The 13,545-nt window shown below is 39.1% G+C and overlaps 1 protein-coding gene across 1 annotated transcript in view; it reads left to right on the top strand.

Annotated features, from left to right (window-relative positions):
- The window catches only part of LOC120514739, a 105,620-nt gene that overhangs the window by 58,101 nt on the left and 33,974 nt on the right, over positions 1–13,545 (top strand). Inside the window, exons 6-8 of the mRNA XM_039735262.1 lie at positions 6–147; positions 5,414–5,572; positions 5,647–5,735. Of these exons, the coding sequence (XP_039591196.1) occupies positions 6–147; positions 5,414–5,572; positions 5,647–5,735 (390 nt within the window). The remainder of the gene's footprint in view (positions 1–5; positions 148–5,413; positions 5,573–5,646; positions 5,736–13,545) is intronic.

The following is a 13,545-nucleotide window of genomic DNA, read 5'->3' as shown; positions in this document are numbered from 1 at the left end:
TCCAGCTTTTAATTTTGGGTCCAGCTGTGACTTGAGCGGTTATATACCTCTATTTTTGAATTCTACTCCTCTAAATGATGAAAGAAAAACTGCAGTTGTTGGTAGTCAATTTGAGTTCAACATCCGTGCACATGCATCACTGACAGAGTAAGTTTTTCTGAATGATTTTACATTTTCTAAAATTCTGTCATGTAAAACTAGTTGTAAAGAGTCTTCCACCATTTCATATCTTATTTTATTAAGTGATTATATTAATATAAATTTTTAATCTTTCTGAGTTCATTAGAAGACAGTACAGTGCATGGAGCTACACCCTGTTAGTCCTGGGATCAAATCTCCACTTGGACCATGTCTCTTCACTCCATATTTGTGTTAGTTTCCTCCAGGTCTCAGATAACTGCTGATTGTGTTCTCTAAAATCAATCTTGCATATAAATGACTAGAATTGTGCAGAGTTGCCTTCTGCCTGACTTTCTCAGGATTGGCACCAGTTGTTAAAATCTTGAGATGTATGAAGGACTTTCCTTTCTTTCCATGTGAGGATTTTCTCTTCTACTGCAGTTGTGTGATGGGAGGAATAAAGGAAATAAAGGGGATGATTGAAGCCTTCTTTCAGTGCTTGTAGCACCAGGCTTTACTGCCTTTAAATTGCCATCTTGTGAATTCCCAATGTTTTTTGTTTAGTAATTATTGATAATATCTAATTTAGAGCTGAAGACCTCTCTTTTCCCATTTTTGCATTTGATTTTTCCTAATGTTAAAGGGAGCTGCAAGGGTGCAAGGGAGGAGTCCTGAAAAAAATAATGCCCCACTTGTGACTCTTAATTATATTACTTTTGAATTGAAGCTTCATATGGAATTATAAATGCTACATGCAGACTTCTTCTTCATTCAGAAGCTCCTGTTAGTTGTTGCCACAGTGGATCATCTTCTTCCATATCTTTCTGCCCTCTGCATCTTGTTTTGTTACACCCATCACCATTATGGCCTCTCTCACCACATCTATAAAGCTCATCTTAGGCCTCCTCTTTCGCGCTTCCCAGGCAATTTTATCCTTAGCATCCTTCACCCAGTATATTCAGCATCTCTCCTCTGCACATGTCCTTGCTTCTTTGACTTTGTGTCCCAACCATCCAACTTCAGCTGACCCTCTAATGTACTCATTACTAATCCTATCCATCCTCGTCAAACCCAATGCAAATCTTAGCATCTTTAACTCTGCCACCGTCTCCAACCCATATAACACAGCTGCTCTAACTACCGTCCTGTAGACCTTCCCTTTCATTCTTGCTGATATCCCTCTGTCACAGATTACTCTTGACACTCTTCTCCACCCACTCCACTCTGCCTGCACTCTCTTTTTCTCCTCTCTTCCACAATCTCCATTACTCTGTACTGTTGATCCCAAATATTTAATCTCATCCACTTTCACCAACTCTACTCCTTGCATCTTCACCATTCCACTGACCTCCCTCTCATTCACACACATGTATATTGTCTTGGTGGTCCTACTGACCTTCATTCCTCACCTCTCCAGTGTCTCCTCAACCTGTTCCCTACTATCGCTACATATCACAATGTCATCAGCAAACATCATAGTCCATGGGGACTTCTGTCTAATCTCGTCTGTCAACCTGTCCATCACCATTGCAAATAAGAAAGGGCTCAGAGTCAAACCCTGATGTAATCCCACCTCCACCTTGAATGCATCTGTCACTCTTACCACAGACCTTAACACTGTCATGCTTCCCTCGTACATATCCTACATGGGGACTTCTATAGGGGCAAAAAGTTAGTTTTCCTTCCTTCCCTGTTTTCAGTGATTCACTTGTAGTGGATCAGTTTTTATACGTATATTTATTTTCTGCCTTTTTCTGTATTTCTTTTGCACATCTGTCTTCCTCTCTGGTTACGTTTTGTTCTTTGTAAGGTCATTAGAAAGTAAGTTATGTAGGTTTGGTGCTGCCATTGAAGCTCCTGCTCCCTCCATTTGTATCATGGAGACAATTAAACTTTTTTGATCTGTGACTGTAATATAATATCATGGTCAACTTTTTTAATGCAGTGTATAACCTTGTGACCGACTGATTCAGTTCCACACTCCCTTGTCACTTCTGGGATCCTCTTCAACCAGTAATCATCAATAGTCATGTACTGAGATGAGCCAGGGAAATGAGGACACACACATTCAGCAAGGGGTAGGTGCAGAAATGTCAGTGCTTTTATTAAAACTAAACAAAATGTAAATAGTACAGTGCATAACATTGACCCAATAGATAAATATTCCATAAAATCAGAAATAAGCATGTGGAGGTTAAACGACTAAATAAAAATATCAATAAAAACAAGGTTAAAAATCACAAGCCAGAAGCAGTTCTTTAAAAACTCACAAGCCCTGGCTCATTCTTCTTAAAATCCAACCTCTCTGCTGCTCACCCATCAGGTTCTACTCAGTCCTCAGAGCCATCTGCCAACAAGCGCAGTCATCCTTCACATGGGCCAACACCTTAACCACCTCATTCAGCCACCACCGGGGAGCCCCCAAACCTCAAATCATGTCCCTCAAAGTCATCCATCGGTATTTGCAGGAACCCATGAGCCCTGCGCCTTCTCCCACCTGCAGTCACCAAACAACCTTCAAGTGGGAACCCACTTAGAGCATTTGGTCTCTTCTGCTCCTAAGCTGCTCAGCAGGAGCAAACCTTAGCCCTCTCTTGAGCGTCTACCAATACTCTGCTCTGCTCCCAACTGCCTGCCTCCACTCTACATCACACCTGCTCTTCTCCTGCCAGCTATGGCCTTCTATCTACCTGCCAGGTGACCCTAAGTCTGCTGCTCCTTCAGTGCCCCAAACTCCTTAATCTTGAGGCCAATCACACTTCTGGGTAGCCATTATAGAAAGACGTTTAGGGTACAGGATGGCAAATCAAAGTCCTGTGGTGAGGCTTCAGGTGATTCTGTTTGATCCACATGTCACTAGAATGTTCCACCAGTAGGAGTTTGACTTATGCACAGACTGCCCACATGCCTATTGTAGAGCAGCCGCTGGGTCTTCTGGGAGTTACTGTATCTCTGACATGTTTTCATTTGTTTATTCATCTAATATGGTGGACATTTTTGCACTTTGGTTAGTGTTGTATAAACACTGATTTCTATACATGACTGAGTCTGCTTGATAAGGTTTAAAATTGCTGTCTGCACATTCAGATTTGTGTTTTACAATTTTGCCAGTTTCGTTTTTCCATTTTGTGAAAGTGTGTGGAAGAGTTTAATCGAAGTTATTATTGACCTTTAACCCCACCACATAATGATGTGAACACTTATTGTTTGTAGCATTATAGAATTTGTGATATGCATGACCAGGTTAAGATCTGAGACCACTACGATGTGATTCTGTCTTCCATTCCATCCTCAAAGCCAGGGGTGGACTTAAGGGGAAGGAGGATTCTGGGCTTGAATCATTGTTCGGGCTCCACCTTGCTGCTCTGAGGAGACCAAAGAAACTAGCATAAAATATCAAAGGTTAGAGGTAGCCTAGATGTGAATAGCCAATGCACAAGAACAGCACATACGTCATGAGAAGAGAATCAGAATGTGCAAAAAAAATGATGGATAACCACAAAGAAACATCATGTGATATGAAGAGCAATATAAAGGCAGAGAGTGACAGAGGCCATGCAAAGTCAGCATTTAAAATTATACTCAATAACAATCATAGTACAACATAAGGAAAGGATGTGATTCATCAGAAGAGAGGGAATCAGTTAGTCAATCATTATCCAACCTGCTACATCCTAACACAGGGTCACGGGGGTCTGCTGGAGCCAATCCCAGACAACACAGGGCACAAGGCAGGAACAAATCCCGGGCAGGGTGCCTGCCCACTGCAGGGCACACACCCACACACCAAGCACACACTGGGGACAATAAAAGATTCGCCAATGCACCTAACCTGCATGTTTTTGGACTGTGGGAGGAAACCTATGCAGACACGGGGAGAACATGCAAACTCCACACAGGGTGGACCTGGGAAGCGAACCCGGGTCTCCTTAATGCGAGGCAGCAGTTCTACCACTGCGCCACCGTGCTGCCAAGAGAGGCAATACCATATCAAATTGTCAAATGTTAAAAACAAGGACAATATAAGAGAATGAGTGAAAGAGTGAGAAGGAAAGAGGGAGGGAAACATTTAAAAATATTATTCTGGTACCAAGCTATTTTTACAGTATCAGGATTTTTTCATGTGTGTATTAAACAAATGAGAATAAAAGCAAGTCGGCAGACTTAGCTGTTCCCCAGTTTTCAGGCCCTTGACACTTTTGTCAAGTTACCAGTGAACTTCATGTACTTTGTTGTTCTGCACAGGTATATCAAACTCAGTCATTGTACGAGGTTTGCATCACTTCACTGTCAAATGACATTTGCAAAACTCCAGTGATGCATCAACAATAACTTTCTGTTCAGGCATTTGTAAAATGTTGAGAAATCTCTCTTTCAGTGCCTCAGAGAATGCTTGTTTTTTCAAAAAGGATTTGTCACTAGTGCACAAAATGACAGGTGAGTTGTTATTAGCCAAATGCCAACCTCTGAAAAGTAAACTGAAACATTTTTAACTAATACTCTGCTGTACATAGGGTGTTTCTGGTTTTATTGATCAGCACATTTTAACTTTGGGCCTTTGAATGATGAACAAGTGCAAATAAAACCAGCAACTCATCAAAACTGACATCAGACAACATGTACACGTGGAACTGAATTTCAGCCCTTTGTGTTAGATCAGTCACTGTGCACTCTTGTAGGTGTCAGTCACGATTATATCTAACATTATTTATGAACAGATTAAATGCTGCATCTAATAACTCTGACTTGCACCCTGGAGATCAAGTGAACAGCAGCTTTTGTTTCCTAGCACTCTTGTCAGAACATAAGTCACTTTTTTGTTTATTACTTAAGCTAAATTATCACATTTGTATGCTTCACCACAGCTGTAACTAGAATCTACCATGCTGTCACTGTCCATTTCCAAAGAACTATTGCTAATATCACATGATGAAATGCTTTTTTCTTCCCACCACACTCTTTGTGTTCTGACAGCCCATAGTTAGCATGGCTCATGGCCACAAATGTTGTTCCAGTAATCATCCTCCATCACTAGCTGCTGTTCACGAGAGATGAGTAAAGAGTGCGACTAACAGAGGATAACAGTAAAATATTAAACAGGGCTCAATCATCCTTTCCAGCATCAGAATTACTTCTTTGAAAACCAAAGAACAAATATCTATTCAGGTGTTCTGATTAATTTTGATGCCTCTAAGGTTCACGTGTCTTAATTCTTAATTTACATGACATTTGTGTACAACTGCTGTGAAGCTTGTTTGTCATTTCATTTGTAATTACACTTTCTCTCTTTCAGTGTTTCCAGTATAGTGGTTACTGCCGCAGTGAATCTGAACAAATCATTCCAGTTTGATGCCATCACAAAAACTGGCAGTGCAGTTGTAACGTGGACGCCATCTGAAAATGACGTGGGCAACAATGTAGTGTTTTGGTTTGTGGCTTGGACTGTAGATGGGTAAGGCTCTTATTAACAATAAGAGAAATGTGAGTTCAAATGAAGAAAAAATTTTCAGCATGTCATTCTTCCAGGTATCAGTCTGAGACGAGATGCATATTTGTAACTGTAGTGCCCAAAACTCCCATTGACAGCAACACGACGACTGTGAGACCCAGTCTGAGTAAGTGCCACTTTCTATTCTATAATAACTTTATTCATAGAATTTCATGGGATTTTACTATTATGTGGACAGATTTAAAGTTTTGATAGATAATAAAAAGTGTATGAATAAACTATACTGCTATAGTAATCTGGGCAATTATAATTTATACATATAGATTTCCTCTTGGCCTATGTATTTATATCTATAATTTACTGAAAACTCAGAGGTTCAAATGGGAGTTGGCATGTTCTGCCTGTGTATCTCCATTTGACTGTTTCTATTAGTTATCCCTTCTTCCATCCTCATCCCAAAGACATTCAGGTGCCGACTCTAAACTGTCTCTTTATAAGTAGGTTTGAGTGTTTTCAGTGATGGACTGGTGACTTGTATTCAGTGTTGGTTCCTGCTTTGTGCCCAGAGGTACCAGGATGAGCTGGATGAAAATTGAATCCATGAAGTAGACTAAAATGACTTGAGAATGAAGTGTGGAGGATAAATGGATGAAAATAATTGACACCCCAATTTCAGTGTTGTATTCCAACAAGCCAGTAGAACAGGTCTTGCGTGTGTTTTTCTAGCACCTGGAGGTCCATGTTTGGCCATTGTAGTTGTGGATTTTGCATGTTCCCTGTATGTCTGTTTGAGTTGTCAGCTTGGTACACCTGGTTTCTTACCACATTCCCAAAGATCTGTGTTTTAGGTTGTTTGGTATACATGAATGGACCCTGTAAGAGAGACCGTTGGGTCGGCCTGTTGGCTTGCCTTGCACCTGATGCTGTTGGGGTAGACCCTGACACCCAGAACCATGTTATCTTATCTAGAAACCAAGAAGATTACAACTCTGTTCACACTCTTTTATTTCAAAGACACCCATTCAGGAGAGAATAGTTCTGTAAAGAACAGACCATTCTGCCCAATAAACTCCCCAATCCTGTTCACCTAATACTCAAGTAACATCAAACTGAGTTTTGAAGAATCCTAAAGTCCTACTTTTTACAATCCAGTGTCCTGATATTTATACTTTATGTACTTTTTTTGACTTGTAATCTGCTTGGTTTTAACTGCCTTTCTTGAAAGGTTCCAGAATTCTGCAGCTAACAGTAAGGTTTGAGCACTGAGAATGATACTCAGACAAAAAATTCCATAGCTGGAGTGTCATCATTTTAAAAGTTTTGACTTTTAATTTTGTGAGTTTAACGTTAAGTTTTTAGGATTGGCTTTAACATTAGTGTTTAGTTTTTTGAACCAGTGAATACGCTTGACTTGAGCATTCCAAGTTTTCATCCTCTTTCTCTGTGCAGTTAGCATTTGTTTGCTCAGAGGTTGATGCGCTTGCTGCTTCCTGAGCAGCTCTTCTTTTCTCCACCCAGGTGGCCCACTTCATCTCTTCCTTTGTCAGCATCTTTTCACATTAAGACTGATTAAGTCAGTGTTTGTGTTTCAATTACCGTGTATACTCATGTATATGTCTCGTCTTGAAACCCAAAAATCGATTATAAAATCAGACTCAACTTATACGCCTGTTCAAAAATGCGACACTTAATTTTTTTTTTTTACATCCTCTCGCCTCCTCCAATCTCACACCAGTTTCTTAGATGCATCGAGTTTTGTTGCAGCAGCACAGTTACCAATTTCTTTCGCTACTTCAATTTAAAACCAGCTTCAGATTTTCTTCTTATTCGAACGCTCCATCATAGATAAGGGATGCTCTTACAATAAAGGTGTAGGTGGTGGGATACAAAAAACACAAAACAATGCAAACGTCACTTCAGAATAGTTTTGTTATCACCGTGTGGTCACATAGGCAAAATAGAGAGAGAGAGAGAGGTTAGGAGCACAAGCTGATACAGCGCATTGCCGCACCCACGTAGAAAAAAAAGGCTGTATGCTCCCTGGTGACTCTCATGTGGGCATTAGCGTACATAATATCTTGGACCAATAGCACGAGTTTTCCGCATTCAACTTAAACAACCGAAATTATAAAATACCAGAAATTATTCGATAAAATCAAGTCACGACTTATTCACAGGAGAAGTTTTCCGCGAGTATATATGGTATTTAGTATGTTTTCCTTAATTTTTCACATAAACTGGCACTTAAGTCTTCAATCTTCCACAAAAATGATTTAGGATATGAAGAGGTAGAGGAAGTGATGGTGAAGGTGGTAGAGAATGAGAACGGCGCCCGTACACATGCACCACATGACTGCCCTGCTGGCTGCTGCCAAGAGTTGATTCTACAATAAAATAAAAATAAAAAGAGGAATAACCTTGGAGGTTCATCATCATCCCTAAAACGGATATTAGACATCACATAGTATATGTGTACCAAATTTCAGATCAACAGGTGAAATGGTTTGCGAGCTACAGGTGATTTAAAATCCTGGACAGACAAATGGACAACCACGGTAGCGTATTATATAAGAAGATTATAGATAGATAGATAGATAGATTTTTTTTATTTTTTAAAACAAACTTTATTGACAAAAACATCAGTCAACTATACAACAACTTTTACATTATATTGTTATACTAGCAAAATACCAGCGCTTCGCAGCGGCGAAGTACTGCCTTAAAATTTTTATTAAGAAGAAAATTAAACCTTTTTAAACTGAGGGAAAATATACTAATATTTATTTGTTTTATCTCTTTGTATACCACATTTGATCGATGGTGATCACCTTGATAGACATGTTAATAGAGGTACGGTTGGAACGATAAGGGAGATTGGTACCTGAACAATGTAAAGTAAGTCTAAAATACCTACACAATAACTATAATCGTAATAAACGAACAATAAAACAGCGGAGAAGCCGTGGATTAAATAAAAAGGCTGCAGTTATCAGCAGGGAGATGTGAATCCCATGGCTAAGCAAGGAAGGGAATGTAGAGACCGGAGCGACGGACAGCCTTATATAGGCAGGCAGCCAACAACGTGGGAGGAGTTTGGATGGGGGACCCAATGCCGCCTCACACGGTGACCGAGCTGCAGGCTATGGACGTATATATGTACATAAGTAGGATTCAGTTAGCGTTGGGAACCCGCATACCACATTTCTTGAAGATGGGCCCATAAGTAACAAAGACCATTGGAAAGTTCAATATGGCGGCCGACAGTGGTGTCATACCACTGAAATAAGTACGTACATCGGTTTTGGTTAGCGTGGGGAAGCCGCCTACCAAATTTGAAGATGGGGCCATAAATAAGAAAGTTCAACATGGCGGACATTATGACCGTTATGGACCGTTATGACCGTTACGTGTAGAATTTCGAAATGAGAAATTTGCAGAGAATTCACTCGAGCTCCATATGCGCAAAACATACAATTATACAACTCAAAATTATATATCGAGCACATCTGTCTCGACTAAAACTCTCCAAAATGTTTCCAGGGCATGATCCAACCTGCGAACGTTGCAACCAAGCCCCAGCCTCACTGGGTCACATGTTCTGGGCCTGCACCAAATTAGCATTATTCTGGACAAAAATTTTTAATTACCTCTCAGACAGCCTTGGACTCACAATCCCTCCTAACCTATTAACAGCTGTGTTTGGGGTTCTTCCAGAGGGGCTTAAAGTGGAGAAGGACAAACAAATTATGATTGCATTCACTACACTGTTGGCACGCAGACTTATTCTGATAAACTGGAAGAACCCAAACTCTCCTATTTTAAGTCAGTGGGAAACTGATGTGTTATACTATTTAAAATTGGAAAAAATCAAATACTCAGAGGATCTGTACAGACTTTTTTCAAAACATGGCAGGATCTCATCAGTAATATTTTAAAATAAGTTTATAAAGCACAGAAAATTTATTAATTTAGGTATTTTTACAAGCCTTAAATTTTACACCGTTTGGCTTGCTCTCTCTCTCAGGGGTGGGGATCGATCTGTTCTTAACATAATTCTTTTTTTTTTTCATAAAAACTAGATTGCTATGTATGGATTGTAATAAAATTAATAAAATAAATTAAAAAAAAAAAAAAGAATTTCGAAATGAAACCTGCTTAACCTTTGTAAGTAACCTGTAAGGAATAAGCCTGCCAAATTTCAGCCTTTTACCTACACGGGAAGTTGGAGAATTAGTGATGAGTGAGTGAGTGAGTGAGTCAGTCAGTCAGTGAGGGCTTTGCCTTTTATTAGTATAGATTATTACACATTATATTATTATAAATACATTTTCATGTTGAATATTTTTGGAAACACAATTGAACCCACAAACTCAACCTAAAAACAAACTGTAGTTCTTCATTAATACAGTCAGTTAATATAATATTTACAAACCATATGGTTTTAAACTTGTCAAGATTCATTGTGGATTTGTAGAAATTAAAATCTATCAAAATGCAACTAATGCACCGTATTTTAAAAACTATAGTTGGGTCTTGCAAACCCCCCTACAATTTTTTATTTTCTGGTTTTCTATATGGCTAATTTACTTTGACCCATAATAGAGGTTGCCAAATTTACATTGTCTGCTTTTCTTTTTGTCATTTTAAAACCGAACAGAAAGCGGACCCTAGTGTACACCCTTCCCAGTCCCCCAACACACCTCTCTATTAAATTTAACAAAGGCTCCAGCCTTGTACAAAACATAAAGCAGTGAAACACGGTCTCTGTTTCCCCAAGAAAACAACTGTCAGACACCCCTGAGATAACATTTGATAGGAAGGAGTTCACAGCTAAGATCCCATGTAAAACCCTCCACCCTACTGGTCAATGGAAGTTTGTACAGGATTCTGTGCATCCAAACCTTCTCCTTCATAGAGTTTCTAGTTTCGTCCTCAGGGAATCTCTGTTTTACATTTACGCACATCCAGTACATTTGTTTCCCTGTAGTCGTTGGTAAAGGCAGGTCCATCAGCCTCTCCACTGAAAGAAATTTGCTCTGCTCCGCCGTTGTCCAGTCACCCACAGGAGACACCAGCAGTGTTGGAAACTCAGGAACTCCAGGTGGGTGAGTCTGTTCATTAAACATGTCTCTCAGGAGTGTCAAGCTCCCAGATGACAGTGAAGCCTTTACTTGTGTTAAAAAAGTCTGTCCCACTCGCATTTCTTTTGCGTTCTTCCAACAGAAATTCTCACAGTCAATGACTTGTTTTAGTTTCATACACCCTCCACTTTTTTTTTTTTTTTTTATTTTATTAATTTTATTACAATCAATACATAGCAATCAAGTTTTACAAAAAAAAAAAAAAAAAGAATTATGCTAAGAACAGATCGATCCCCACCCTTGAGAGAGAGAGCAAGCCAAACGGTGTAAAATTTAAGGCTTTTAAAAATACCTAAATCAACAAATTCTCTGTGCTTTATAAAATCATTTCAAAATATTACTGATTAGATCCTGCCATGTTTTGAAAAAAGTCTGCACAGATCCTCTAACTGAGTATTTCATTTTTCCAATTTTAAATAATATAACACATCAGTTTCCCACTGACTTAAAAGAGGAGAGTTTGGGTTCTTCCAGTTTATCAGAATAAGTCTGCGTGCCAACAGTGTAGTGAATGCAATCACAATTTGTTTGTCTTTCTCCACTTTAAGACCCTCTGGAAGAACCCCAAACACAGCTGTTAATGGGTTAGGAGGGATTGTGAGTCCAAGACTGTCTGAGAGGTAATTAAAAATTTTTGTCCAGAATAATGTTAATTTGGAGCAGGCCCAGAACATGTGACCTAGTGAGGCTGGGGCTTTTGCAGCGTTCACAGGTTGGATCATGCCCTGGAAACATTTTGAGAGTTTTAGTCGAGACAGATGTGCTCGATATATAATTTTGAGTTGTATAATTGTATGCTTTGCATATGGAGCTTGAGTGAATTCTCTGCATTGCTACTTTCCACTCCTTTTCTGATATATTAATTGAGAGGTCATTTTCCCAGTGTCCTCTTGGATCTTTGAAAGGAAGGGATTGTAAAAGGATTTTATATATTGTAGAGATGGAGTCTAACTCCTTGAAATTGAGCAATAATTTTTCCAGCGTGGATGAGGGTGCAAGATGAGGAAAATCTGGAAGGTTCTGTTTAACAAAGTTCCTGATTTGAAGATAGTGAAAGAAATTTGTAGCTGGAATGTTAAATTTGGAATGTAATTGTTCATAGGATGCAAAGACGTTGTCTATATAAAGATCTCTAAGCAAGTTAATTCCAAATTTTTCCAGATATTAAAACTGCATATGTTTGTGAGGGTTGAAAGAGGTGGTTCTTTTGCAGGGTGCCACAGAAAGAAGCTTCTCCGTCTTAAAATGCTTTCTACATTGGTTCCAGATTCTAAGTGAGTGGAGCACAATTGGGTTATTAGTGTATTGCCGATAACGTGTGTTTATTGGAGCACAAAGCAAGGAATACAAAGAAGTACTGCAGGATTTTACTTCTATTGCGGTCCATGCCTGTGTATGTTCTTCTATTTGTGTCCAGGTTCTTATCGACTGTATATTTGCGCCCAGTAATAAAACTGGAAGTTAGGTAGAGCCATGCCGCCTTCTGCCTTTTGTCTTTGTAGGGTCGCTCTTTTGATGCGTGGATGTTTAGAATTCCAAATAAATGAGGTTATTGTTGAATCTAATTGCTTAAAAACGATTTATTAATGTATATTGGTATGTTTTGAAATAAAAAGGAGCTTAGGAAGAATATTCATCTTAACAGTGTTAATTCTTCCAGCTAGTGTGAGATGAAGGGTTGACCATCTATGCAAGTCTTGTTTAATTTTTTCCATACAGACGACGAAATTTTGTTGATAAAGAGCTTTATGTTTACTTGTGATGTTTACCCGAGGTATTTAAACTGTTCTGCAATGATAAAAGGAAGGGTGTCTAATCTAATATTATATGCTTGCGAATTCACGGAAAGAGTACACTTTTATTCAGATTAATTCTGAGACCAGAGAGCTTTTGAAATTCTGTGAGTGCTGCTAAGACTGCAGGCACAGAATTTTCTGGGTCCGATATATACAGTACCATGTCATCTGCATATAATGAGATTTTCTGTTCCAGTCCTTCTCTGCTAATCCCCTTTATCTGATCAGTATTTCGACAATGTATTGCCAGTGGTTCAATGGCAATTGCAAACAGCAGTGGTGACAAAGGGCATCCTTGTCTTGTGCCACGTTCTAGTTTAAAGTAGTCTGAGCAAATGTTATTGATGCAAACTGAAGCTTCTGGGTTAGTATACAGTAATTTAATCCATGCACAAATGTTGGGCCAAACCCAAACTTCTCCAAAATAGTAAAAGGTATTTCCATTCAATCATGTCGAATGCTTTTCTGCATCCAATGATAATAATATTTCTGGGGTGTTTGATTTAGTTGGTGAGTATATTACATTAAACAGGCGTCGAAGATTTGAAGATAAGTGTCGGCCCCTAATAAATCCAGTTTGGTCTTGTGATATTACTGAGGGAGCACTTTCTCCATCCTTCTAGCTATGATTTTAGAGAGTATTTTAACGTCGTTATTCAGAAGTGAAATTGGTCTGTATGATGCACATTGTAATAAGTCCTTATTTTGTTTTGGAAAGACAGTGATTAGTGCTTGGCGAAAGGTTTGTGGAAGAGATTGGTTATCTCTGGCTTCTGTAAATGTTGCTAATAGGAGGGAGCTAGCTGAGCGGAGAATTTCTTGTAAAACTCTGCAGGGTAGCCATCAGGGCCTGCTGCTTTTCCACCTTGGAGTGACTTTATAGCATCCAGTAATTCTGATAATGACAGAGGTTTATCGAGCTCCTCCACACTAATAGCGTCAATTTGTGGTATCTGTAATTTATCCAGAAATGCATTAGATTGTATATTGTCTTCTTTAAACTCAGTAGTATATAGGGATTTATAGTAGTCTCTAAAAG

The sequence above is a fragment of the Polypterus senegalus genome, chromosome 1 (genome assembly GCF_016835505.1).
Source record: "Polypterus senegalus isolate Bchr_013 chromosome 1, ASM1683550v1, whole genome shotgun sequence".
In the NCBI taxonomy this organism is placed as follows: Eukaryota; Metazoa; Chordata; class Cladistia; order Polypteriformes; family Polypteridae; genus Polypterus; species Polypterus senegalus.
The sequence above is the reverse complement of the archived record's forward strand: the minus strand, read 5'-3'. Positions and strand labels throughout refer to the sequence as shown.